Here is a 27,757-nt window from a genome sequence, read left to right as displayed (position 1 = left end):
GTTTGTTTAGGAGGGTAGGGAATGACGCGGTAAATGGGGGCGGGTTTGGGGGGGTAGCCAGTATCGCGAGGTACATGTACGTATAGGTATAGGTATAGGTGTAAGGGGAGGTGTAGGTATACGCAAGGTACCTTAGGGGTAGCTTGGAGCTGTTTGTGGGGTGGTGGAGGTGCTATAGGATAGGGGAGGGCTGTTAGGGGGCTGCTAGGGGGGTTTATAGGGGGGGCGTTTAGCGGGGGTTAGAGGAGCGTATAGAGCATGCCATGATGCTTCGTACCTCTCCATGCGATTGGGAATCTGAGAATTGAGAACCTCAGCACTAGGGCGGTTACGATATGCTGACGAAGGCTGTACATGTACCTGCACGATACTCGATATGCTCCGATCCGCTACGCAAGGCCTCCCTGCTAGGCCGCTGCTCTCCTGTGCGGTGTTGTGCTGTGCTTTTGCTACCGGTAGACGCTGCGAGGGTGATCACTTCCACAGCACTGTCTTGCAAGCGCACAGGCGTTGAGGCGATACATCGTACATCATACAGGTACTGTGCTGGTACAGTACCTGGTGCGGTGCTGTGCAGGGAGCCCCGTACCCTGCGCCGAGGAGAGCCAAGCCCAAAGATGGTGGATTTGGAGGGTGCATATTGGAGTCTGGAGTCTGGAGTCTGGAGTCGGGGCTTTGACTTTTGGATGAATATCAACGTGGCCGTGGCCGTGGGTATGGATGCGATGGATGGGATGGGATGGGATGGTGATGTACGTACTGCAGCACCTATAGTTAGTGCTCGAGCAACCATAAAAGTGCTCGAGTGCTGACGAGTAAGTGGTTGATCAGTGGTGTGGGCACCGCCCTGACCGTGGGTGTGAACGGGGCTGCTCGAACACTGCTGGAGCCTGTAGCCGATAGCCTGTAGCCGGTGGTGTGGCCTGGAGCGGAGACCACGGTAGCAGCCAGCGCGAGAGAGAACAATACTCGCAGGTGTACTCCGTACACGAAGCCGTGTAGTGTGAATTAGCGGGTGTTGGGCACCAGCAGTGGAGGTGCGTGCGAAGATACCGGTGCTAATAAGTACATACTGTACCTAATGGTGTAGGTACTTTGCACAATAACGGCCTTGTTCCTCCCTGTTTATCAGTCAAGTTACGAGTACATGCGTATCGATACGGACGTGGTTAGTACGTGGTGGCATGGAGGCACACCACTAGATCGCACCTCGGGGGTTCTCTGTACTCTGCACTAAGTACTCGGTACTTCCTCGACGACGGAGTATGCGCCGTAGTACTACTTGTAATAATAATGTACCGTCCTCGAGTGCCTGACCCAGGTACTCACTCTGGTCCCCCAAAAGCAGCGAGGGTTCCAATCCTGAATCAGCCGTTACTGCTTCGTGCTTCGTACGCCCTCCGTGCTCCTTCTCCCCTAGCACCAATTCCTCCGACTCAGCATGCATCGATTGCCGACTTTCTGTGTTGCAGAGGTCCAAGCAACCCCCGATCTCCAGACCGAGCCCGACTCAGCCCCGGACATCGAGAAAAACCAAATAACGAAAACCACCATAACAATTCCTTCACCGTCTGCACACATTCTCCACGACCCACGACCCACGGCTACCGCTGCCTCCAGCTCGGATATATCCTCTGATGCTCGGCATTACATCACGGCGCGGTTTTACCAGCGAGCTATCATGTCTTGGCTCGATAGCTTGGTATACGGCCTCGATCGACGGCCGCCGGAGGAATAATACGTGTTGAAACGTTCTCAGTAATGGCTGTGTCTCCTCTTCGCGTGGTGATCCGAAGTACTACGCACTTGTGCCTTCCGTGGGGAGCTCGGAAGGATAGCGGTAGCAGCAGTAGTAGCACTCGGAATATCAAAACTCCCACTGCCGTACGAAGTGCTGCGTACGGTACCACGCATGAGTGAGTATCATAGACTTGCCATCACACCTCCGTCCCGCGCTTCCGTGTCTCGTTGCTATCCGCGACTTGTTCTCGGTGACTACTCTCCTGCGAAGAGGAGCCAGACGGAAGCATCCGACCAACCAAACAATTAAGCGCTGGGAGTGCCCACTGCCCAGTGCCTGCGGGCTCCATGTCCATGTGGCATGTACCTCCGACCTGGTGCTAATCGGTGCTAGAGGCTTGGCTCACACTTTGCTCGTACGAACTTGCGAAAGCATCCCCAATATAAAGTTCTGATAGTGGGGCTCTAGGCTCGAGCCCGCGCGCTGCTTCGTACGTGTTCGTCGCGTTGTCGTGGGCAGAAGCAGAAACGCGGCGATAATGCGATACAGTCGGGGCCGATGCCCTCTGTTTGAACCTGTCTCAACCCTTGAGTGCGCCTGTTTGGGAAATCCGAAAAGCAAACCCGACAACTGGCTCTCTATGGTAACGGAGTTGGAGCACGGCCAATATATAACACTGCGGACGAGGCATTTATCGCGGCGGCTTCGAGCCCAATAATCCATGGGGGGGTTTTGGCGTTGACCGTTGATCGCTGGCCGTTGATCGTTCACCGTTCACTTCACCGATTGATGGATCCATCCTTAGGGAGGGAAGAGTTTGATACGACGGGTACAGTACGGCATCAAGTGCCGGAGGGGGCCGAAGATCGCCATTCAACGGTCGATGGTGGCCGGCTGTGAACCCAGTGCCTGCCCAGGTAGCGAGCTTCCTACGTTACAGTAGTGCCAAACTGCCATGAGCCAGTAAGCAGTGCCAGTCGCAGTGCCAGAGCCAGAGCCAGTGGCGCCGCCAACCTAGCTCGACTAGGGAGGTAACGCGGACAAGCGGCTGTACTTCGACTCCTTCGCGTCCTTCTGGCTGGGAGTCGTAAACGCTACCAAGTAGTATCTAGGCAAGAGTTGACGTCTGAGGATTCGTGGAACTGGATCAGGCCTTGGACTAGCAAGAAAATAGTTCTCCACGAGATGCTCGTCACTGCCTAACTCCCCTACTCGCCTCGCTGTACGAGCCAGTCGTTCATGCGGCTCCCCGACCTGGCTCGAGCCTCCTTGTGTCCTGTACCACGAGTTGACACTCCATACGCCGTACGAAGTACCAGGGCTGCATTTAAATCGCCGACGCGCAGTAAAACGCCGGACCCCAGCGAGTGCCTAGCAATTGCCCAGCACTCCAGCAATGGCCCAGAATACTGCTGTCCACTGTCGAGTTGCGGTTCAAGCCCGCCTAAACAAACCTACGAGCTCCCCAAGTCAAGTTCCTGTTGATGCGGCCATGCGCACCACTGTGCACTGACTTGACCTGCAAAAAGCGCCCTGTTTCACTTTAGCCGGAGCAAACCATTGGGTCAAAGCACCAATTCCAAATTTATTCTTATTTTCATTTCCTTTTCTCCGGCAGGACTAGAGATACTTGGGAAGTACTGTAGTTCTAGTCCCGTTGATTATCCACTTTAGAATTGGCCCGTCTTGGTAACTTTAAAACTGGGCGCTTTGTAAGTCTTATTAATTCCCCAGGGACCATCGGTCCGGAGTACATGTCAAAGCTAGCCTCACAACTGGAGGTCGAACAATTTCAAACCACGGAGCAAGTCACTTTCAACACCCTCAAAAGACCATGAAGAGCTTCATGGAATGGGGCCACCATATGTATTTTCCCGATCCGGCTACGACGATGCAGAGGGATTCCTAGCCCCGTACGTTTGGATGATCGGTGGAGTGTGTGGTGGGATGGTGCAAAGTGAAACGAAACGAAGCGAAGCGAAACGAAACGAAACGAAGCATGATTAGCGATTGTATTGCATAGCGAGGTCCTATTTTTAAGTGTCCCTCTTGTTCATCAAGCCACAGAGTTTCAAAATATTATGTCGATGGAAGAAGTCCCTATTGCGTTTCCCAAAGACATCTACTCGGGGTTAGAGTCCGAGGATATAACAACCTGTAAGAGGGGGGGGGGGGGGCGACTTACACATCGGAATACTCAGTAGGCACACCACGACCTGGATACTGGAGATCCACATGAACACTCTGAAAGTCCCCCCAGGCCCGATAACCCATTGGTATGCACTAAACGTCAGCCCGAAAGAGAAGAAGTTCTTAAAGATGATGGTGCAGGTGAAGGCCTCCACGGCGATGTCACGATGGGCGTCAACCAGATAGAGTGATGCCGCCACGGCACCGATAACCATCCCTGCTACCTGCAAGCCAAAGGCAACGACCGGCACTATCCAGCCATGCTTAATAAGCCCGGCAGGTGTAGATGTCGCGCCGAAGAGGTAGAGCCCCGTACAGCCGAGTATGAGCTGGGGAATAACAAGCACTATTCTAAACTCGGGTTCGTAAATACCGCCATTTCGTCGCGTCATGACTTTGGCACTCCAGTCTGCCACGGCTCCGGCCAGCAGGAACCCCCCCACAGCTCCGATAAATGCGCCCGTGAAGGCGTACCCAGTTTGAACTTCGCCATACCACAACGGCGGCCCAATAAATATGCCCGCAATCACGACTGAAATGAATACCGTCCAGCCGACCATAGCCCCCTGAGTCAGGCATGCCCACATAATGGCAGGATGACAGAAAAGGGGGAAGGGTCGGAGGGCGAGTTTCCAGAACTTTTCGGGTGACATCCTCCCGCAGAAGAGCACGAGGAGTTCTGTGAAGCTCTTTTTAGGTGTCCCGGCGCCAGTAAAGAGGGTCGGCGGATCTTGACTTTCAGGTTGAGCCGAAGGGTTCTGAATGCTGGCTTCTGAAAGCTCCAGTGATTGGGCGTTGCTTGGGCTTAAATCTGTTGTGTGCTCATGTGTATGTGGTTTCTGGAGGTGGTGGATATCAACTGAAGAGGCTGTATCGGTGTTTAGATGGGCGGATCGGCAATATGTCGTTTCTGGCACAAAGAAGTAGACCAGAGGCAGGCTCACGCCACAAAAAATGGAGACAAAATAAAATGTCCAAGGCCAGCCAATCGTGTAAGTGATTTTGCCAACCACAATGGGCGTGAAGAAGGCACCTCCAAATACAGCAAGGTTGGTCAAAGCCATACGCTTGCCACGTTGCTGCAGAAAATAATAAGCAATCGAGCTTCTAATAAATTTGAGGGGCGGATTGAACTAGGATAAAAGGTCCAACCAATGCGATATCTCGATTGGAATCCATAGCCTGGATCGACAAGGACTCTCCTAAGGAGACTAGAGATCTTAGGACCCTGATACCCAGAAGAAACTCCGAAGCCGGGTCCTCTCCTAGACTCTGGAGAACTCCACCTAAATTATCGCACGTTGAGGGGCCTTCAATTCCGGTTCGCGCGATATGAAGAAGATCTGAATAGACTTACATGGACAAAGTACATATCTCCAACGACGGCATTAACCAGCGTCTCAAATGGTGCCGCACCGATGCCTTGAATAAATCTTGCCCCGGCCAAGCTTCCATAACTGTGACCCGCTGCCCCGGCCCACGCACTCGAGAATATCAAGGTGATGGTCCCAAGCAGGAAGAGATGCCTCTTTCCCCATATTCGCGCGGATGGAACGAACCAAATGGCAGCAATTCCCACGCCGAAAAGGAACCAGCCTGTGAGGATGGCGACTTTTGTGAATTTGACGGAGAAAAACACCGACAAGCTAATAGTGTTCGCAGCTAAGATTGGGCCGAGCGAGGTTGCGAATATGGATACGATGGACAAAAGTAGGAGAATCAAGTCGCGCTTCCACAGAGGCCAGTTCTAGTGGGTCGGTTTACATCAGCAGGATGCAAACACAAAGAGAGGACGGCCATGGCTAGAGACTCACAAGAGGATCGTTTGGATCATCACTTGGCTGGGGTACAAGGATGATACCATTATCACGTTTGACCTGGGCGGATGTCGAGGTGGATGTAGCACCTTCGAGGCCTTCGAGGTCGTCGAAATAGCGTGTGGTCCCTTGAATTGGTTGTCAGTGATGCTTTGTATATCATCTATCGCGGTGTGAGGTCTATATATTACCTGGGACCTCGGTGGGCCGCCGGGGATCTAGGATGCCCAGTCCCATGGCAATCGACGCGGGCGGTGGAGACGCGTATCTGCAATGCGATGGAATGCGGGGAATAAATATGGAGCAGGTCACGACGAGCAAGAAGGGAGCTTCGAGCGGAGAGGCGCTCTTGTATGGAAATACATCGACGACGACGGGGACGAGGCGGAGGAGGGAGATGCAGGAGAAGATGACAAAAAGGTAGTCGAGCGAGGAGATCCCAAGAGTGGTCGTCCACGCCCATGCAGATCGGTGATGGCTGGATGTACACAGTACGAGTACCTAGGTACTTGTAGGGGGCAAATAGAACGCGGGCAGCTGTCGAAGCTGCCAATGGTTGTAGCCCAGTCCCCTGTCAGCGTTCTCTTTGTCTGTCTCTAGCTCACTATCTCTCTACCTCTATAAAGTATCCAAAACACTCTACTTCGTACAGGTCGCTCAAGTCTTCTACGGGCAATAGTCTATTACCTCGCACGGAGCAAACTATACGGCCTTACTTGGCGCTGACCAAATCCCGATCAAAGAGTTAAATCGGCCATAGCAATTGGACTTCGGCGATCAGACCGAGCTTCTCAGTTTCCATCCGGCTCCTCCACTCTTCCACACCTCTCCTTCCACACTCTCCTGCTCTGGGTAAATCCAAATACTACCCGTGCCTCGACGCTGCATTGACACTAACCGACGGTGTCGCCGCCGCCGACGACCATTAAACAGTCCTCCCTTCCACAAGATCAGCAATATATATCCAGTCCCGGTCTTCATTCCAGACTTGCAAGCAAACATGAGGCTCTCTCTCCTAGCAATTGCCGCCGGATTGGCGCATCTTGTCTCCTCCCAGGTTGAGAACTTGCCGGAGTGTGCTGTAAGCTCCCCCCTCGCAACATGCTACAATTTTGCTGACTGGTTCTGATCAACTAGAGAACCTGTGTCACTCAGTTTACCACCGGAGGTAACATTGGCGGGTGCCAATCTCTCGATGCTGCCTGCATATGTTCCAGCGCCGGCTTTCTGAGCGGAATCGCATGTTGTTTGGCAGGGAAATGTAACGACGCCGACCAAGCGGCTGCTGTCACCTTTGCTCAGACATTTTGCAAGGCATCTGGTGTCACCAACCTTCCCTCCGCTGTTACGTGCGCATCAACTTCAACGACCCCCAGCGCAACGGCGAAGTCAGGGGCACAAAGACTGGCAGGCATTGGCGCTGGGCTATATGGGGGTCTGGCAGCAGGAGTCGTGCTTTTGTAATGGATGGATGAGCAGATACCAACTCGTCACCGTGCTGGACGCCGTTGAGGAGCGCATTCTGACTGAGCTTCTACTAGTGCTTCTATCTATTGCTTGCTATTGATCTCCTGGCTGAGCGCAGTAGATTAACACATGATATTTCTGCTTCCGAGATCCACTATGTATCATCTGTCGGCAAGGCACAGGCGTGTGATCGATCCCCTGGCGTGGTTAAATATTACCTGTATCTTATAATGCTCAAGGGCAATGACCCTCACTTAGCTGATCTTAGGGATGCAACCCAATTATTAATTATCTCGAGACTCGAGTCCGTTGACACAGTTAACTACACTAGCCTTCGGCACCTAACTCCTTGAACCCACTCCTCCCGAAGTAAATGCTGCATGCAGAGTTGAAATTGTTGAGTCTTAATACTTGTGCGCCCCTTTGGTTATCCTAACGACCTGGTGGGGACTACATCATTTATCTAGTTTGCAATCAACGGATATAGTAGATGGGCAAGGGGCAAAACACCATATAAGAGGCAGCATTTAAAATACTCATGCTTAATGACTGCGCTTAACTAAAAGAGCGAGTACAGTTTCTAATTCTTAAGCCGGCTAGTTTGGATACCCACTATTCGAGGCCCTATTGAGATATTGAGCGAAGATTCAGGGTTGAGTATCTAATATATCTACCTAGCTACCCAATACATCATAATTTCATTGGTAACTCGCACCCTTTGCTTATTGTGCCGTACCCCAAACCTTACCCCATGGCGCCTAGCTTTGTGCTCACATCTCAATGACGACTGTATCCGTAACCCCATCTCCCCAGATGCCGACCACACTCATAGCAAAGCCCACACCGGCTATTACTGTCCTCGCAACCTGGCTCGTCATGAACCCCTCCATCTGTTGTCGAACTTCCTCGCCATTGACATCCTCGTCCATCTCCTCTCCGCTTACCGTGGCCTCGCTTTCACGGTCGCTGGCTCCCAGGACCTCATAACTAGCATCCATCGGCCGATCTCTGCGCTTTCTATCTCGCCGTTGAGCGGCACCGCTACCGGCGACAGTCTTTGTGCGAGCAGCCCCGATAACAAGATCGCTTAGACCAGCCGAGGCGACGAAGAGCGTCGTCCATAGCAGGTACGGGTGCCTCTGGCTTCTGGGTGAGAGGAGATAGGCTAAAAGGAAAGAACTGCTAGAAATTCCAGCAAGCGCTCGAACGTGTGTAAGCGAGACGGAGGTGAGGTTCGTGAAGGCGCGGGAGGCGGTGCTGGCGGAGGGAAGGGTGAGGAGTGTCGGGAGTGTCAGCGTGCTGAGAGTATATGAGAGGCCCTAATTTACAATATCGACAGTCAGTAATCTGTACTGCATCACAGTGGAACGCGAGAGTAAGGAGGTGGTTCTCCTGCAAATGGGGATAGAATTGGGCAATGGTGGGGAGCGGGGTGCTTGTCCTTACAGTGAGCAGGCCCAAGCTGAGCGATCCCACGAACTTCAACGTAGACACGCCCCTAGACGCCATGATTTCGAAAGCAGGGACAAGGACACAATTATTTCGAGTGGGAGTGGCGGGGTTCGTGTGTTTGTGTTTTCCGCAGAATGAACATGCGCTGGTCAAGAGGAGGCGGATGGTCGAGGATGATGATCACTGCGATGCTGTCATTGAGGAGGTCGTTAAGCTCCGGAGAACGGGGCAGTTAACACGTGATTGATGGCGATCGGCTCGTATTCGTACTAGGAAATACGAGGACTTCGTACGTAAGGTCCTAGTAATCAAGCCGAGGTACAAGCTACGAAACAAGCTTATCATCAATGGTTGGTGATAAATAAGATGGGCAGCTTCGCACCGAGGGCCACGACAAGACAGATTATTTGATATTTCCTCACAGGCCTCGAACTTAAGAATTAACTTGTATTATTATCTGCTACCCATCTTCTTGACTTCCCACATCTACCATGGCTATTCCACGATCACAGTATCTCTCCTCCGTTTGGCGCGATGGCATCTTCGGTAAGACAACAAGAGTACTGGGTCGCGCCCGCATTATAGCACATTGCTAACTCTGTTGATATCTAGATGGCAAGGTCATATTCTGCACCGGCGGAGGCGGTACCATATGCTCAGCGCAGGTCCGCGCTATGGTGCACCTCGGCGCGAATGCCTGCATCATCGGTCGAAATGTTGCGAAGACGGAGGCTATGGCGAAAAGCATTGCAACGGCGAGAAAAGGGGCGAAAGTTATCGGAATCGGAGAAGTTGACGTGAGACGCATTGATACATTGGAGAAAGCAGTGGAACGAACTGTCAAAGAGTTGGGAGGCATCGACTATGTCATGTACGTTCACGTTCCCGTTCATGCATTTAACGATCCGTTGATGACCGATCCCCCTCGTACTAATATCAGTGGTTCTACAGTGCCGGTGCAGCTGGGAATTTCTTGTCCCCAATATCGGGCCTTTCAGCAAATGCTTTCAAGACCGTAATCGACATCGATACCATCGGCTCGTACAACACGCTAAAAGCCACCCTTCCTCAACTCCTCATATCTGCCGCCAAGAACCCGAATACAGCTACCAATCCGTCGACCGGTGGGCGTATCATATTTATTTCTGCCACATTTCACTATACTGGCATGCCATTGCAAACACATGCGGCTGTTGCAAAAGCCGGCGTCGACGCTTTATCTGCAAGCGTGGCTCTCGAATATGGGCCCCGAGGCATTACGTCTAATGTCTTGACCCCAGGTCCGAGTAAGTGATTTCAGAACGATTTTCGAAACGGCTTCTTGGACATGATACTCGAAATCTAACGAGTATAATCTCCCAATATCTGCTCCCTATCACCTTGACGAATTATATAGGGCCCTTAGTCCAGGGTTTCGTCAGAAAGTTCCGCCATCCCTCCATCAAGTGATGTCCGTCATGCGAAATCGTTCCAAGTTCGGGATCCTACCTACCTAATCAGCTTTCATATTCTACGCTCTCCAGCTGAACGGGCCGCCGTGGTCGGTCACTTGTCAATGACGCTTATACTAACACATTATCTAGTTGCTGGAACAGAGGGTATGGCGAGATTGGGTGGCAGTCAACCTGAAGGCGCAGGAAACCCGTTGCAGAGGTGGGGAAGCGTCAAAGAGATTGCGGATGGGACAGTGTATCTCTTCAGCGATACTGGAAGCTACGTAAATGGGGAGGTGCTGGTCGTTGATGGTGGTGGCTGGCGTGCGCCTGCTTCTATGGGTAGTCAAGAAATGGCCTACCCGGGCTTTTTGTTGGCTGATTTATCTACGAAGGCAAAATTATAGAGGAGTAGATAATAGACCGATAATACTCTAAAAATGCCTTCTAGTGCCTCTATCTCCAAGATTACAGTAGGGATCTAGTTCTGGCATTCCTACAGTATCTCATGTTGTACATAAATCTGGTGAGTTGTATGAACTGGAGGCAATTCGACTTATCCAGACTTTCTTCAATAGCGCACTAAACGTGCTGCTCTATTCTATATCATAAACCCCTCGTAAAATTTCCCAGCACCACAACGCTATAGGGTCAATGCCCTTTAAATCTCTGATCCAGTCAAGCATTAATTCCACTGACTCGTCCACCTGGGCTTCGAATAGAGTTCCACAGAGTTGCGTTCTGATGTCGCGCAACATAGGATTGTGTCGCGTTAGATGTATGATGAGGAGGATCCCAAGGAAATTTTGGGACCAGCAGAACAGGTAAGGCACCAGCCGTTTCCGCCGAGAGGTAGGCGACAGGGTAACGGGCCACAGGAGGCAGGACTATGGTTAATTCCAATCAATAAAACATTCTTAGAATTAGGGCCAAGGGTGAGCAAATACCCGTAAGCATTCCGCGACTCCCTCGGCATCATCCTGCGTCATCAGATCCGGAAAATGCAACGCCTTGTAAACAAATGGCCGGTAGATCATATATTTTGCATAGTAATACTTTGTCCTTAGGAAAGCTACCTGTATATCATAAAGATAAGGATATTGCACGGGTTCACTATCGACATCCGTTGAAAATAGGGGCCGGCGGGGTGGATGCGGTTGTGGCGCTAATTCTGGGTCAACTGCTTGGTTTGATCCAGGAAAGTTGAATGGCTGGGGAGAAGGGAAACTGGCAGGATCATCTTCCTTCCACTGAAGCTCCCGAGGGAGCATTCCATGCCACTGCGTCAACTGTGATGCGAGTTGTTTCAAAGAACCAGCAGTTAGTTCGCGAAAAGGCTCGCTTGAAGCAGGATCTGTTTGGGTATTTGTCATGGCTATATGCTATTATTAGCTACCAACTATCTTTTAGAAAGAGGGGCTTACAATCATTGATATTATCGTGAAGCTCAGCGCACAACTGCCGAAGTGCAATTTGGGAAGCATAGTGGGCGTGGAAGTGTGAGGATTGGTTGCCACGGTCGTCTGCTTCACAGAACGGGCCGTTGAAGGTAGGCAAACCTATGGACTCCTCTAACGCAATTATGCCAGTAAGTGGTAGATCGAGTTCGAGATGTAGACCCCTGCCCGCTGTTAGATTTAGTTCCATGATAGCAAGTAAAACCGTACGTTTCCATCAACACGCAGTGCCAATAAGCACGCTTGGTAAGATGGCCTCTAGGCGAATCCCAATCAATTGTATTGCTAACTTGTATTAGTAAATCCTACGGTTTGTGAGGGCGGCGTTGTAGAGTATACCACGTGATCAATATTTGACAAGCCAACGACGCCGACACGGTCAACCTCCAGAAGTCCTATTGCGAAAACAGTGAGTCCTAATGTCGCGCCGGCTGCCTAGATGCGATTTGTACATACCACATGGTGGGAACAACATTCGTAATAGAGTCTGTTGAAATATCGTGAGTCACTTTTGTCTCATGTGTTTGAGGACGAGGATTGTCGACGCACGCTGCTAGGGAAAATATCTGAACATTTTCAAGATCACACTCGGTGAGGACAAAACCAATACGTTTTCTAGCCTCATTAAAGTAAGCAAGGCCCGGTGGCCGTAATGCCGACCCGCCTCTTACTCCACTTGAACGGCCGTTGTGCCCTTCAATAGGAGCCCCACGGGATCCTTCTATGGCTAGTTCCCCCAGAGCAAATACCAGGAGCGCAATCACTGAGTCCGTATCTCCATTAAAGCCTTCTGTTTGTACTCTTGAAAGAGTATCCGATATAAAGTTCTGCCGATCCATAAATGGATATAAAAGATTAAACGTGTCGAAGTACGCTGTTGCCAAATGATGCATCATTTCACGGGTCAAGTTTGGAAAGGTGACCCTGGCGCCTCCCGCAGCCCTTGTTGCCTGGGTTTGCATGCCTACAAAAGGCCTGTCCTGCAGAGCCTCATCTAGTGGTAAATCTGATGTGCCTTTCTGCATCCGGATTATGAAGGCAGAACCCTCCTGTTCCAAACTTTTCAAGTCTGCAAGATTCGACGGCATAACTTGCAATAAGAGTTGTTGTACCGCAGGCCATGTTAACATCTTATGGGCCGCAGAAGTATGTCGATATGGTTGGCTTCTTGAACTACCACCAGGGTTTGATTGAAACGGAGGGCGGAGCAAGGAGGACGCGTATGGAGTCGAATCGACATCGGTACTGGTTGAAGGGGTTGACAGTGAACGTCCAAAACCGGAGAGACCTGAGGGCCGGAGAGGAATTCGATCAACTTTGCTCTCTAGGCTCTTAAGCCTGTCCAGAATTTCCACTAGTGTTTTATCTTTCCTAGAAAGCAGCCAGTAAGTTCCTGTACATGGTCAAGAGCTTAGCCATGGTGAGCCATCCACCGCCCTCTCCAGGAAGCAAATCCGAATTCCAGATCCGCCGTGGTACTTACTTTGTCGGCTGAGGCTCCCTATACTGACAATCTAATTTCATCCTCTGACATAGGCTGCACTTTGGTCGCTGTTCATCACACCTCTGCTTTCTCGATCGGCACGTCTCACAGGCCTTTCAAAGCTTGTCAGCCCACGAGCATAAAGACTGGGAAATTAGAAAGCCGCCGACTCCCATGGATGTGACGGTAAAAGAAATCCTGCTAAATAAATCGAGGCTTACTTGGCTTGCGATTGCTCCTCTTTGATGTCTCGTAGGAGGCGGGTTCGGTGACGTTGCGCTCGATGCCGAGTCCATGGCTCATGATCAAAATCAAAATTTCCACAAGTTGCATATAGCGATTACTAAAATTAGTCGAACTTAAATCCGGGAACTCGTGGTTGCTAGAATCGGCCGTGCGGATTAGGAGGGCGGTGTTGGGCAGCGCGTTGTTGGGCAGGTGATATATCATGCAAAGGGCGTTGCTGAAGCGTGGCGGGAGTGGGCGAGATCAATTGTCTATTCAATCATCCGCAGGAACGGCGAAGCGCATTGTTGCTTGGCTCTTTCAGTCTTTCTGTTGACACACGACCGCGAGAAGATGGCGATGCCACGGGCGTCTTCCTCGTCCAACTCCCTCCCGCAGCTAGCTTGACGGGCGTGAGGCAATTCGCGTTCGCGAGGCCGCTCGGAGCAGCGCAAAGAATGGTAGCAGCGACGGCGAGTCTGTGATGCTGAATGCGATGATGGACTTTTGAGAGGCGGGTCCCTTTTTTTCAAATGTGAAATTTAGACATGGCCCAGGTCAAATGAGGATGGCGATATTCTCGACGGAGGACAGTCCGGCTCCGTGTCATTTGTGTGGCCTAGTCGCAGCAAGCTCGATTCCAGCGTGAACATGCCGCCAGCGACCATCAACCCAAAGAATCCGCACGACGAGCCGCGATAGAAGAACATCGGCACAGCTAGAGCTAGGACTAGGGCGATAGCGATGGCCGAGGCCGCGACCAGTAGAGTGGGCCGTGGAAAGTGCTGATGGAGTTGAGTCCGGTCGATTCATCGACCGCTGATCGCGCCGTCGACGGTTGCAACTACTCGTAGACTCGAAGGCGCGGCTGAAATGGCGTGTTGGATGCGGAGATTCCCTCTAAAGCAGTGGCGAGAACCCTCGAGCAGAGACATAGCTGGAGTGGAAGGGCGCCGGGCGAGTTGACGCTCGAAGGTGCGTAAATTGGGAGTTCGTTGAGCGAGAAAAGCGCAGTGGGCGTAGTAACCTAGTCGTTGGGTTCTACAAGTATAAATGTCTACTACTAGGAGGTAGTTTGTACTTGGTACTCGTCCATCAAGCAGATATCTATATCTAGCCTTGGCAGTGCCAGCAGGAAGAGTCTTCTGCGATGAGTACCTTGTGCTACAGTAGTTCCACTTACAGCATACTCGAAGTACTGCTCAAGGGCCACTGGGAGACCTTGCAGGACCTTCTGTAGGCTGTATCCCTAGAAATAATTAACTCAGGTAGACTGCTCTACCCACAGAGACATAGAAATCCCAAGCATTTTGACACTGACACGGTACATGTCTAGAACTAGGTTGTGCCCTCTGATCTGATATCTGCAGTAGGAACAACTGTTCCCAGAAACCCAGCGGTCTCTTCTGCTTTGCGCCGTCTCGTTCCGCGTGAATTTATTTGCTTTCTGCGTTTGACCGGTCGTTGACTTAACCTTCCTAGCGGCCGAGGTTAGGTAGGATCATCAGGTACTGTCTGTGTTTCATTATTAGGTCCAGGAGACTCCGGAGAAAGCAATATCTGCAGCTTGACAATCGGCACTACTGCTTCAAGAGCATAGGCACTCGAGTACTGACGGCGTAGCGCCTATTCTCGTGCAACCCCCTATTTCGCATATTGCTATCGCGACAGCACGGGATCACGAATTGGCACGTCAATACCTCTATACAAGACTGGGACTCTTAATAGGCCCGGAAGGCGGATGTCTAGGCCTAGATACGAACATACAGAGGCTAGGTGGGTGTTCCGCTTTATCGAGTACGTATCATACGAAGTACCAGTAACATATGGTAGGAGTAGCTAGCTGCCCGCTGATGTAACGTCATTAATGATTAGAGGGGCGTGCCCTATATTGCTCATGTGAGCCGACCCCTACCAATCAGCTCTCGTGGATTGGTCGGGCGGCATCATTCCGAGAAGGTAAAGTAATGGCCTTTTGAATATCGGCAGGTCTTTTATTGTTCGTACTGAGTCTTCTGGGTGTTACCGCTCCATCCAACGGTAATCCCTCCGGCCCAATCAGATGACTTCAAAAAAGTCTTCTAAGTGGAAAGGCATCTATCAATCGGCGAAAAGTGCAGAGGTGGGATGAGCATTACTCTGAAGGCTGCACTTTCCACAGGTACATTGTACATTACCTAACGTCAGATGGGTTCTGGCATCTGGTATGGATGCTTGCAAGTCAAATCAAATATTCTCTATTCTTATAGAGGGACAACTACATGATGACTCCTGATATATACTAACTATGCCATGCGACGGGTCGAGTCATAGCTTCCCAAACGCTATCAACCAACAACAAAAGGGCTTGACCATATTGCCCGTCGAATCACCCTAAGAATAAAAGTTACTTCCAAGGTGTAGTTTTTAGCAAATCCTATCCTAGAACCCCTGCTGGCGATGCCACTTTTTCTCCCACCCGGGAAAGAAAGGACTCTCCATCAATGTAGTAACGTCCCACACGTTGTCAGCTGTATTCTCAGGCTTGACCATTCCCCTCGCAGTCTGCTCCTGGGCATACTCAGCCAGAGCGGGGATGCAAACGTGCTCGACATGCCAAGTGTTCTTATATCCCATCAAGCTCCTCTTCCCCTCCTTCAAGGCCTTGAGTAGCAATGCAGGAATATAACGTTCGTCCCGGAATTCCTGAACGGGCGTAAACAGCGCCTTGAAGTTGAAAACGATCCCGCCACTGAGGGGCAGCCGCCGTAAAGTCTGCCAGTCGACTCTCAGATTGCACTCTTCAATGGTAAGATCCGGCTTTTGAACTTCGCGCAGCTTCTCGTGCGGATGGCCCGGGGGCATAAAGAGGGGGCTGCCAACCTCGAGACCCCAACTGCCTCGCTGTATAGGGGCATTGGTCGTCATTTTGCTGAAATATCGGTCCATGCTGAAGGACATCTTCTCTTTATAATCTGGGATGGGGCTGTGAATCTCCTTAAGTTGCAAACCGAGTTTGGTGCCCACATTCCACCCCAACGAGCTACAGATAACCCCAGCACGAAAGTAATATGCACCATCATTCTCATTTCGGAGCATGACGGCGAAATCCTCTGGGACGTTGTCTAGTAGCACGCGAAGGGGATGCATGCTCTTTATATCCGAATCTGTTTGGAGGAGAGAGTTGTGGAACGTTCTCTTGTTCGCTGACAGCCGGAAATATGTCGGGTATCTGGCACAGTAAAACTGTAGGCACATCTCCATGAGCTCCTTACAAGCGAGCTCAGATCCGGGTAAAAAGTCAAGGACTTTATTACCATATTGTCTGAACAGATCTTGGCGTTCCCTGACTTTGGAGACGTAACCTTTTTCTATTTCTAACCACCAATCCGGCTCCATCTTAGTCAAGGCTTCCTAGGTATTAGCATCTACTCTCCATTGATGTTAAGGCTTACTAACCCATGGTTTGGTGATACACCCATCGAAATGGTCGATAAGGTCTGGGAAGGGCCTTCGCCGGATCAAACTTTTCGTACGGGACCGGGAGTGGAACGCCGCTTAGTACATCATAAGCTGGGAAATCTCCCATTGCTCGAATCTCTTCAGTGGAGAAACCGGTCGGGCTGTACTTCGGAGAATGGTTGTCTAAGTAGTAAGGGCGAATCATCGGTAGAATATCCCGCACAAGGAGTTCAGCTAGCGAGTCAAAAGCTATCAAGGCCCTTTTATCTATAGCAGAACCTTTCTTTGCAAGTTCGAGAAGAGCGTGTCTCCCTGACGGTGGGAATGTACGGACATAATCAGTACTGCAGCTGGCCGATGACGGCGCTCTATCAATGCTGGCGAGAGGGTCCAAGATTACCTTGCTCCGCAACGAGGGAGGCTGTGGAGGCGAGGTGGCAGGAGCACTACGTCGACTAAAAATGGATATTCCTAGGGCTGCTGCCCCTTTCCGTCTTTTGGCCACAAGAACGGCCACCGATGACAGAACAAATATGATACCAAAAGCAAGAAGATACAAATCCCCGGTAACGATGAGCGAATCCATAGCCTTGGGCTTCAGGAGGTTCAATGATTGTAGCCAAGCTTTGAAGATCGAAGCTCCGCGGATGGACTGAAAGCGATTTGAAACGCTATCCACGACGTCTTTTTGTATTCAGCTATCCATGTAACATAGAGGCAGACGTTTGATATATATATATGCTACTCACCCTCTCGTGCTTGGTGTCAGAGTGAGCATAGAGCTATCAAAGAAATGGAACGTTGGCTACTTAGCCGGACAGTAGAAGTAGCGCCTGAACCTGGGAACCTCTCCACGACACTTGCACTAAAGAGGGAAAGGGAATTTGAGAGATTGTGTCCCCGGCCTGTATGGCCCAACAGTGTCGACGAAAATGGCGGGGCTTCGAACGGAAGTGGAAAACTGAGAGCAGGAAGTAAAAATACAACTGAACTATCTCTCCTCCAAGGAGGCACGGAGAGATCTCTTGTCCATCCATTACTCGATCTGCCGGCCGCACCGCGCTGAGTTGCTCTGGCTTGCTATCAGGATCTAATCGCCTTGAGCTCCTGTTGGTTAGGTCTCTACGCCATCGACGTCCGAGTAGCACAGGTGCGGTATGGCGCATGTCCAGGACCTCAGGACCCTATCAGGCAAGCAGCAGCGGCTGCAGGCGCCAGAACAGAGGATTCGCGATCTGTCTAGTGCAGCTGATATATGGAGGATGCTTAGTGCCAGAGATATCATTGTCGTTGGGCGGCTGGCTGTGAGCGGTCGCGGATCGCATTTCCTGTTTGAGGCAAGAACCCCACGAAAAGCCAGTGGCAATTCATCACGTGAGCCGGCTTGAACGTTCACATTCACGTCTTCTTTCTTGGAGTAGATGAAAGTGCCGTAATGGAATCCTTAGGGCAAATGAGGCACAATGGAGCATTCGGCGTATGCTGCGGGCACGTGTAATTGGTTTCTATAGTACCTACCAACCTTGTAGGTGCCTAGGTAGGTATTGACCTGAGGGGATCCCCAATACAAATGGTAATGGTAATATAGGACTGATATAGCAATGAGATTGAACGCACTTCATAGGGTAGATAGATTTAGAGAAAGTTTGATATAATAACCGAAACATTAAATATGAGTTTCGGTTCAACATAAAGGCCAAAAGGGTATATAGTTAAGACTCCAAATCCCCACTGATGGCTTCTACCTATGCCTTAAGCATATTCCGAGTGGCTTCGCCATCCCTCCCTGCAAAATACACTCCGATACATAAGTACAGACCGCCCTGTGCCTCATCCACAAACCCAACAAATTAACATGTATACTGTAGCATGCTATATCCTATCCGAGGAGACCGCTTGTTGAATGCGCTGCAGTGACAAAAACTCCCTAAAAATGCTCCATGCGCTAAACTCCAGCAATCTTCTTCCATCGACTAAATAGCCCTCCAGTGGCGCTAGCACCCCTAGAAGGAGTCGTATCGACAAAGCCAGAGTCTCTACGACTAGATCGCCGCCCATCACCTTGACTACCTTCCGTGCTCTTGCCGACTTCCTTGTCCATCCGGCGCGACTCGCGTCTCCGTCTCCGTTCTTCCGGATCGTCGTCGTCATGCTTCGAACGTCGATGCGACTTCCTCGATCTTCTTGCGTTGTCATCAGTCATTCCACCATCTCCAGCTCCTTCCGCGGATGGGGTGTCCTCAGGTGGTGGCGGAGCATCAGAATGATCTTTCACCCACGAATCTGTCCCGGAATGTGGCCAGCCAGCCTTCTTGCGCTTGGAGTCCTGATAAACCGGACCGTCTGCCGCCATGAACTCATCATCCGTACGACGAGATTTGCTTCCGTTTCGAGGATCGAAATAGTCATCTACAACAGGGGCCGATTTGCGGCGACTAGTTCTTGGGCTGTCCCCAGAACGCATAGAACGTCGTTCTTGGCGCCTCCGCCGGCGTTCTTCACTATCCTCGGCTGGCGTATCAATATGTGACCTTCTCCGACTTGACTTCTTGAGTCGCCCTGGATCTTCTGCCGGAGGTTCAGCGTCGGTGTACGCAGCCTCCTTTTCGGCCCTCCTAGCCCGACGCCGCTCTTCCCGAGTCGCCTCCTTTTCTTCTGCAGCCTGCCGGGCAGCTTCCTCCTGGGCTTTCTGCTCCCGCCGGGCTGCGCGTCTTGCCTCCTTCTCCCGTTGCCGGCGAACTTCGAGCTGCTCCTCTTCTTTCTTCCGACGCTCTCGCCTTTCCTCCTCCTTTGCTCTTCGAGCATCCTCGGCTGCTTTTTCAGAAGCCTCTCGCTCGGCTCGCCTTGTCCGCCTAGCTGCTCTTCGGGCTTCCTGATCTTCCTCTGCAGCTCCGCCAGACATTGTTACGTCGCGATCCGTGACATCGCCACCTGAACGATCCACTGCAGGCCGCTTGATTTTCCGATCCTCGCGTCTGAGGCCTCGGGGACCTTCATCATCAGTGAGAGCAGTGCTGCGGCGTTTGTTATCAGGTCGTGATTTTGAGAGCAATCCACCAAACATCCCACCGAGTCCAGCACCCTTCTTCGCCCTCGAGTCAGACCTTTTCAGTCCAGTGGAGCCCAAATTCTCTGAAGGGCCTCCGGCATCAACCATAACGATATCATCTTCTTGTTTCGCCTGCTTAAATTTTCTGGTGTTAGCGCTTGACTCCACTTCAAATGGCACCCCTCTTCTTCGATATGGTAAGTCGGCGGCTCGGGGTGGCATTGGTACCGCCGGTGGCGGGGCGCTTGTGTAAATTGGGTCTGAAATTACCTTCGATTTTCTTTTCCGGTCACGGCTGGATCGTTCCGGACTGGCTTGATCTTCACTGCCTCCGACCATTACAATATCATCATCATCATCATCAAGCAGACCTAGAAACAAAATGTTAAAACCAATTTTAAGGCGGGTTAGGGGATTAATTTATGCAAGTGACATACCACGTGATTTGCTCTGTTTCTCGGATTTGCTCCTGGACAGTTTTCCGGGTTTGATACCAAGCATCTTTGCGGCTTTTGCGGATATCTCTGGCGGTGGAGATGGGATACCCGAGCCATCGATGACCACAGACTGCCGCCGGGAACTGGTTCGACCACTTGCACTCGGTCGCCTATCCGAGACAGATTTAGACCTTGAGAGGGGCGGTGCGCTGCTGAACATGCTTGAAAGTCCTCTCGACTTCGGCGGCCGATCTGCCTTGTCTGACGAAGAGTCTTTAGATGAGCTCTTTTCTTCCTTTTCTGTTGACCTTTTCGATGATTTTGCGCGCTTTACTTCTCCATCCTTAGATTTCTTCTCCTCCTTGACAGGCGTAGGTGCGCTGTCAGATTTCCGGTCTTTGGAGGGCTTCTTCTCGTCTTTGCGCGGGGCAGCGCCCCATGCACCCCAAGAAGACCCATCGCGAACAACCCGTGGCCGTTCTTTCTTAGATGACTTGGGTTCTGGAGGCGGGGTTGGGGGACTAATAGGCACAACTTTCTCCTTCGTAGGCTCCTTGGCCTTAGAGGACTTGCTCTTGCTCTTGGGCTTGGCTGCAGCAGGCATCTCCTCGTCCGCTGTGTCGTCGTCGACGATATCAGTGGGGAAACTCCCGGGTACAGCTTTAGCTGTCGCAGTCTTACTAGGCAACGCAGCTTTTTCGCTGGCAGCGCTCTTGTCTTTGGCTTTGGAGGTTTGCGATTTAGATTTCTTTTTATCCTCTTTAGGCGGGGGTGATGGAGGGGGCGGCGGCGGTGGCGGGACAGCTTCTGCCTCCTTCGGTGTCTCAAAGGCCTTCAATCGGTCAGCAATCTTTCCGCCAACGGGCTTCTTGGTCACGACCGAAGCCCTCATGGACGCTGCAGCTGCAGCAGTCGTTGCGGCGACAGCAGCAGGCTTCCAAGATGCAGTCGTGTCCTTAGAGCTGGTAGCGGCTTCTGGAAGCTTCGCTTTGTCAGCACCCGCCATCGCAATCTCGTCTCGCGCCAGCCCCTTGCTCGTCTTGGACTTGCTTGTTTTCTTCGTTGCGCCCCAGAAACTAAATGCTTCAGACGTGTCGGCGGGCGGGTCGATGTCAATTAATGGTTCCGGCTCCGGCTCGGGTTCGGGTTCCGGCTCCGGCTCCGGGGCGCCTTTAGCCCCCTTCTTCAACTTCGAGGTCTTTGAGTCCTTTTTGGACTTCTTAGAACCCAGCAGCTCCTTATCTCGCGCTGCTTGCTCTTCTGCTTCCTTTGCACGAGCCGCTTCCTCCTCCTCTGCTCTCTCTCGCTCCGCCTGTTCCTCAGCTTCTTTGGCTGCAGCAGCAGCTTCATCCGCCGCCTTCTGCTTAGCCGCCGCCTCGTCTGCCTTCTTCTGTTCCCGCTTCGTCAACTTTGGCTTTGATGCTTTGGCCTCTTTCGCCTCTTTCGCCAGTGCCTCGGCCTCCTCTCTAGCCTTAGCTTCCGCTTCTTCAGCCTGGGCTCTCTCTTCAGCCTCTTTTGCTTCGGCAGCTTTGGCATCAGCCTCCTCCTTGTCCGCCTTCTTCTTCGCCTTCTCGGCCTCCTTTTGCTCCTTCTTAGTAAGCTTCCGAGTGGGTGGGGCTTCTTCATCCTTCGACTTGGAACTTTTTGCAGTCGTTTCACAATCCCAAGGATCTGGTTCCGGTTCGGTGAGATCCATGGACGGTGGTGTCGGGGCGGGAGGAGGTAAGTCGTCAGTTTTCTTTGATTTCCCTTTCTTATCCTTTTTGGTAGACGTTGTGGGCCACGCTCCCCAATCGTCGCCGGCAGCCTTAGTATCTACAACTGGATCAGGCTCAGGAGCTGGGGTTTCATCGACTACCTCTATTACGGCATTCTTGCCTTTACCTTTCTTCTTATCCTTTTTCGAAGAGGGGGTGGCCCAAGGATCATCGGCTTTTGGCTCTTCGACCGCATCGGGTTTGATCGAGTCCACATCGAACAGGCCCTTTTTCTTTTTGTCCTTCTTCGTAGAGCCCCAGCCACCCATAAAGTCATCGTCCGCAGCAACTTCAGGAACGGTAGGTTCGGGTTCTTCCGCGCCAACATCGAACAGAGCTTTCGAGCCCTTTGTCTGTTTCTTATCCTTCTTTTGGCCCCAATCCATCCAATCGTCGTTTTCAGGTTGCTCGATCGCCTCGAATATGGGAGCCGGCTCGGTAGGCGGAGGAGACATCTCTTTAGACTTCCCACCCTTCTTCTTGTCCTTTTTAGTGGAGCCCCAGGTCCCAAAGCTCGTGTCATCTTCAAGAGGCTTATCTGGCTCCGGGGCAGGATCTTCAACAATGCCTTTGCCTTTCTTCTTTTTATCCTGCTTTGTCCCCACAGAGCCCCAACCAAAATCATCAGTTGCGGGTTCAGGTTCGGGTTCAGGTGGCGGGGGTTCCTCGACCACGTTCTTGACCTTCTTTTTTTTGTCCTTTTTCGAAGTTCCAAAACCCCATCCGTCATCAACGACCGGTTCGGGCTCGGGTTCTGGGTCCGGAATTACGACCTCTTCAATTTTGGCAGGTTCCTCGACAACATTTTTTCCCTTCTTCTTTTTGTCTTTCTTCGAGGTTCCCCACCCAAAATCGTCTACTACTGGTTGTATCTCTGGCTCGGGAGCAGGCGGTTCTTCAGGCTTAGGGGGTTCTGTACTGCTGGCTTTCCCCTTTTTCTTCTTATCTTTTTTCGAAGTTCCAAAACCCCATCCGTCATCAAGTACGGGTTCAGGTTCAGGTTCAGGTTCAGGCGGTGGTGGCGGCGGCGGTTCTTCAACCTTGGGTGGTTCCTCGATCACGTTCTTCCCTTTCTTCTTCTTATCCTTCTTCGAAGTTGAAAAAGAACCCCACCCTTCATCAACTACGGGCTCGGGTTCAGGCTCAGGCGGTGGTTCTTCAACTTTGGGTGGATCCTCAACCACGCCTTTCTTCTTCTTCTTATCTTTTTTCGAAGTTCCAATAGAACCCCATCCGCCATCAATTACGGGTTCAGGCTCAGGTGGTGGTGGCGGCGGCGGTTCTTCAACCTTAAGTGGTTCCTCGAACACGTTCTTCCCTTTCTTCTTCTTATTCTTCGAAGTTGAAAAAGAACCCCACCCTTCATCAACTACGGGTTCGGGTTCAGGCTCAGGCGGTGGTTCTTCAACTTTGGGTGGATCCTCAACCGCGCCCTTCTTCTTCTTCTTCTCCTTCTTTGAAGTTCCAAAAGAACCCCATCCGTCATCGGCTGCCGGTTCAGGTTCAGGTTCAGGCTCGGGCGGTGGCGGTGGTTCTTCAACCACGCCTTTCTTTTTCTTCTTGTCCTTCTTTGAAGTTCCAAAAGAACCCCACCCGTCATCAGCTACGGGCTCAGGCTCAGGTTCAGGTGGTGGCGGTTCCTCGACCTTGGGGAGTTCCACAGCCCCACCCTTCTTCTTCTTTTTGTCTTTCTTACCAGTCCCAAAAGTGCCCCATCCGTCGTCAGCTACGGGCTCAGGTTCGGGTTCAGGTGGCGGGGGTTCCTCGACTATGGGGAGCTCCTCGACCGCATTTTTCTTCTTCTTCTTGTCCTTCTTAGAAGACCCAAAAGCCCATTCATCGTCTACGGGGGTGGGATCTACCAATTTCGGTTCGGTATTCGGTGGATCTGGGTCAGATTTCTTTCCCTTCTTGTTCGACTTAGCAGTACCCCACCCCCCCCAGTCGTCTTCAGCTGCGCCCTCGTCGACGGCTGGCGTAGGTTCTACTTTAGTTTCTTCGGGTTCTGCAAATGCTCCCTTCTTCTTCTTCTTGTCTTTCTTGGATACAGGGGCTGTAAAGCCGAAGTCGAATGCGTCTTCTTCAGCCTTTTTGTCCACTTGGGGATCAGGTTCCGCCGGCTTTTCCTCTTCATCAAGAGCCCCAAAAGAAATACCCGAATTCTTCTTCTTCTTCGATTTCCCGCCATTGGCACTCCATGGATTGCTTTCGATCTCAGGCTCCTTTGTTTTGGAATCTGTGGCCGCTGTGGCAGAGAAGTCCCAGGTGCTAGGTTAATGTTAGTACGTCCGACATCACACGAAGAATGGAGACATCTAAATCGAATTACGCCAAAGAAAATAGGCCGGAAATGATGCGCTTTGGGTTTGGCTCAGTTGGGTTGTTTCGACATGGACAATCAGAAGCAGGAGATTGAGGTCAACCAAACCACCCAAAACGAACTAGACAAGGAAACCAAAGGAACGAAAAAACTTAGCCATCTTACTTTGTGGTTCCTGTATTCCAACTACTGCCCCACGCGCCAAAGCCTGACGTGCCAGACTTACCTGCAGGACCACTGTCGAAATTCAGGTCCAGCATCGGTGCAGTATCATCCAATTTAATTTCATGGAAAGCATCGAACTTCTCTTCCGCAGGGGGAGCGGGAGGCTCCTCCACCTTGTTGTTCTTCTTACCCTTCTTCTTTCCTTTGGCTGGCATGAAGCTATCCCAGTCATCTTCAGGCTTGGTGTCCCCCGCCCCATCGCCGTTGCCGTTTAGCTCATCCTTCTTATCGCCATCGCCATTATCACCAGCGCCAGCACCAGTGTCCCCTGAACCTTTGTCGCCCCCATCCCCTCCTTCGCCGTCCTCTTTCTTGCTTCCATTATCTTCGTCGTCATCTCCCCACTTAGACTTCGCCGCAGCTTTGGCTGCCTTCTTGCCCTTCTTTGCCGCCTGCTGGAATCCGTCCTGCGACTGGAAGTCAACGCGGGGATTCATGGCGGGGTCATTAAACCAGGATGGGGTATCTTCGTTCCTTCGGGGCTGGGCGGAGGCGCTAATAGGAATATCAGTAGGATTCGGAGGGTTACGACGGGCGAGGGTCTCGGTATCGTGCAAGTTGGGAGCGTCGTCACTCGGCTGGGAGGTATGAGGGGATTTGGACGGGCATTCTCGAACAGAAGCCGGAGCTGGAATGGGAGGCTTCAGTGGCTCGTAGGCCCGTCTGCAGCGCCACGTAGATGCCAAATCCGGATATATGCCCTATAAGTTCGTCAGAGATCTAGGTCGTGATGTTATGATGCACACCGCTGTGGTGCAGCGGGGAAGGGGTCGCGGCCGCTACTGCACTGCACGACAGCAGCGGCGGCGGCCATGCCACAGTAGAGACAGAGGCAGGTTCAGGTTCAGGTTCACGGGAAGTTTAGAAAAAAAGGCTTCTCTCATACCACTCTCGAGCATGCTGCGTCCTGTCCGTAAGACTTGGGAGCTCGCGATGCAACCCATGCGCGCGCCAGGAGCCTCAGCCTTATCCGGGTATCCTCCTCATCCCACCCAGTCGTCCAAGGCTGGGTCGTGGCCGGATGCAATCCAAAAGGGCTCCTTGGGCGGATTCCGCCATATCCTAAACCTAAAACCTCGACGGCAGCCATTGTGGGTGTTCGAGCTTGTGGTTCCGCGGATTGCCGTCAGACTCATCGAAGCTACCGTTGTGTATTGCGTACTCTACTCGGGAGGACAGAAGGGGCGCAAATAAAAAATGACCAGCAAATGGAGCACAGGGAGCCGCTGCGCAGGTGCAGATCTAGCTAGGAGTGAGCGATGGACGATTGATGGCTTCGTCCCTCGCGACGAAAATGTTCGGTTGATGGGGAAGAGAGATGGAGATAGCGAGATGCGCAGCAAAGCAAGAAATCCAAACCGGGGGGAAGATATCACCAGGCGGAGGATTTGTGGTGGATGGATTGGATGGATTGGATGTCTGGGAGAACAGATGTGGTCACACGGAGATGTTTTCACAGGCAAGGAATGGTATTGGGGGGATTGGGGATGGGAATGGAATAAGACCAGGGGACGACCTGAGACATCCCTCGATGATAATATCAATCAAGTTTCGAGTCGTCTGTACCTAGGCACGTACATAAGGTACTCTACTACTTTGCTTTAGTTTATTTAGTTTATAGGTTGCGTTTACCTGGTTAATTATGTAGTACTTCATTACTGGGTGTAGTAGTCCCGGTGACTACGAAGTACGACACTGTACTATACAAAGTACTTCATCCAGCACCATAACAAATGCTTGTGTATCCGCCCTGTACATCCTCAGCCCTTAACCTTATCGAAGGGCCTGTCCGTGCCTTGTCCGATACACGAACTTTACATTTGCCGCAGAGCGCGAAAAATAAATACTGTGACCATACCATACCGTACGGCGCAAGCAATACGCACTCTATATGAACCAGATGCCCAAGATGCCCAAGATGACGCCTGGCTAAGAGGTACGTACTGTACTGTATGCTGTATGTACTACTGCACGGTGGTCCATACTATCAGCCGTCAGTCCGTCACGGAAGAAAAACTAATAATAATATTAAAAAAATAGGGTAGCCTACAGTAGGAACTTTTCTCCTCTGGTGCGGGTACAAACAGTAACCCAACCCAACCCAAGCCCAGCCCAAGCCCAGCCTAACCAACCAACCTCAGCGCTCTCCGAGGACGCAGCCCGGGATGCGCAGCCCCCATTCCCAGTTTCATTCCATTGCTCTGTTCCGAATGGTACCGGTACGGACAGTGTGCGGACATGCGAGCGAAGTCCTTGGTGCGTCTCTCGTAGGGCGTCGTGGGCGCTCGTAGCAGCCCGGGCAAAAAGGCGTCGACGGGCCAACCACTCGAACAGAACTTGGTACGCTCTCCTGTTTCCCCCGGTCTTCGGACGCTTCACCGCAACTTGGTCGTTATTAGTCGTTATTATTTGAGAAAGGGGCGAATATCCACGGACAAATCGCCTGGCCGCAATTGGCTTTGCATAAGGGAGCCATTTCCAGCGGCGTCGTGGTTGGCTACGCGTTGCTGCCCGGGCTTCCTAATGGGAGAAAAACTGCGTGCCAGGTGGCTTTGTCGGGACAATTCATACACCAGTGACACTGTCCTGCATACTTGCATTCTTGCCGTGGTGATGATAGGGGGCCCCCAATGCGGTAGTGTGTTGCATTGCTGCCATGGTGCTGGTGATGGTCTATGGTGATGTGATTTGAGATGAGCACCAAGTAATAATACTTACAAGTACGAAGTACAGTGCCTACGAAGTACTTCGTGCTCAGTCTGCCCTTGCATCCACAACACCAACACCTCCAATAAGTCCAATTCTGAAATTCCTGCCAAATACTTTGTTAGTACGAAATACTTCCTTCGCACAAGCGCGGTTACTTAAGGACCGGACCGCGATGCGCAGATGCAGCGTGATGCATTCTTGCATATACAAGTACAAGTGTCGAGCACTTCGTAACCTCGCATTGCATGAGATAAAGGCCACGAAGTACCTTTGTACAAGTAGCAAATCCTTTAGCCGCGGCAGACAACCTCCCTTCAATCAATCGCCCGGAATACCTATTATTTGCCCCGTTATTTCCCATTTCCCCTGTATGTACGATGTGTTGGCCAAGTACGAAGTAGCAACGGCTCAGCCTCTTCTTGTTGTCGAGGCGCTGCAATCTCAGCCCATTTTTATCTAGAACTTCGCCGTATGGCGAAACTGTGTTGGGTTTCAGTATCGATTAACCCAGCAAAGCGTATCTGGGAGATGGGAGGCCTCATCGGTCCTGGGCC

General features: G+C 51.7%; 8 protein-coding genes across 8 annotated transcripts; 3 read left to right on the top strand and 5 right to left on the bottom strand.

The window, feature by feature from the left end:
• Positions 1–1,441: 1,441 nt before the first annotated feature.
• On the top strand, positions 1,442–1,738 carry BP5553_05963 (uncharacterized protein; the record flags this gene model as incomplete). Its single annotated transcript, XM_032014586.1, has 1 exon — positions 1,442–1,738. The coding sequence occupies one exon, from the start codon at positions 1,442–1,444 to the stop codon at positions 1,736–1,738; it is 297 nt and encodes a 98-aa protein (XP_031869267.1).
• A 2,039-nt stretch (positions 1,739–3,777) lies between these two features.
• BP5553_05962 (MFS general substrate transporter) lies at positions 3,778–5,985 on the bottom strand (the record flags this gene model as incomplete). The annotated part of the gene is made up of 5 exons (XM_032014585.1): positions 3,778–3,863; positions 3,927–5,010; positions 5,289–5,678; positions 5,746–5,876; positions 5,940–5,985. 5 exons carry the CDS (start codon positions 5,983–5,985, stop codon positions 3,778–3,780), a joined length of 1,737 nt encoding a protein of 578 aa, XP_031869266.1.
• A 763-nt stretch (positions 5,986–6,748) lies between these two features.
• On the top strand, positions 6,749–7,212 carry BP5553_05961 (uncharacterized protein; the record flags this gene model as incomplete). Its single annotated transcript, XM_032014584.1, has 2 exons — positions 6,749–6,829; positions 6,886–7,212. 2 exons carry the CDS (start codon positions 6,749–6,751, stop codon positions 7,210–7,212), a joined length of 408 nt encoding a protein of 135 aa, XP_031869265.1.
• Positions 7,213–7,985: 773 nt separating this feature from the next.
• Positions 7,986–8,724, bottom strand: BP5553_05960 (Uncharacterized protein; the record flags this gene model as incomplete). The annotated part of the gene is made up of 2 exons (XM_032014583.1): positions 7,986–8,534; positions 8,662–8,724. 2 exons carry the CDS (start codon positions 8,722–8,724, stop codon positions 7,986–7,988), a joined length of 612 nt encoding a protein of 203 aa, XP_031869264.1.
• A 434-nt stretch (positions 8,725–9,158) lies between these two features.
• On the top strand, positions 9,159–10,507 carry BP5553_05959 (2,4-dienoyl-CoA reductase; the record flags this gene model as incomplete). Its single annotated transcript, XM_032014582.1, has 4 exons — positions 9,159–9,213; positions 9,280–9,538; positions 9,619–9,953; positions 10,251–10,507. The coding sequence occupies 4 exons, from the start codon at positions 9,159–9,161 to the stop codon at positions 10,505–10,507; spliced, it is 906 nt and encodes a 301-aa protein (XP_031869263.1).
• Positions 10,508–11,023: 516 nt separating this feature from the next.
• BP5553_05958 (Uncharacterized protein) lies at positions 11,024–12,976 on the bottom strand (the record flags this gene model as incomplete). Its single annotated transcript, XM_032014581.1, has 5 exons — positions 11,024–11,475; positions 11,525–11,721; positions 11,768–11,842; positions 12,014–12,928; positions 12,957–12,976. 5 exons carry the CDS (start codon positions 12,974–12,976, stop codon positions 11,024–11,026), a joined length of 1,659 nt encoding a protein of 552 aa, XP_031869262.1.
• A 2,710-nt stretch (positions 12,977–15,686) lies between these two features.
• Positions 15,687–17,292, bottom strand: BP5553_05957 (Uncharacterized protein; the record flags this gene model as incomplete). Its single annotated transcript, XM_032014580.1, has 2 exons — positions 15,687–16,654; positions 16,704–17,292. 2 exons carry the CDS (start codon positions 17,290–17,292, stop codon positions 15,687–15,689), a joined length of 1,557 nt encoding a protein of 518 aa, XP_031869261.1.
• Positions 17,293–18,651: 1,359 nt separating this feature from the next.
• On the bottom strand, positions 18,652–25,584 carry BP5553_05956 (uncharacterized protein; the record flags this gene model as incomplete). The annotated part of the gene is made up of 4 exons (XM_032014579.1): positions 18,652–20,126; positions 20,193–24,217; positions 24,435–25,195; positions 25,381–25,584. 4 exons carry the CDS (start codon positions 25,582–25,584, stop codon positions 18,652–18,654), a joined length of 6,465 nt encoding a protein of 2,154 aa, XP_031869260.1.
• Positions 25,585–27,757: the final 2,173 nt, after the last annotated feature.

Source organism: Venustampulla echinocandica (assembly GCF_003357145.1).
Source record: "Venustampulla echinocandica strain BP 5553 chromosome Unknown scaffold_3, whole genome shotgun sequence".
Classification (NCBI taxonomy): domain Eukaryota; kingdom Fungi; phylum Ascomycota; class Leotiomycetes; order Helotiales; family Pleuroascaceae; genus Venustampulla; species Venustampulla echinocandica.
The sequence above is the reverse complement of the archived record's forward strand: the minus strand, read 5'-3'. Positions and strand labels throughout refer to the sequence as shown.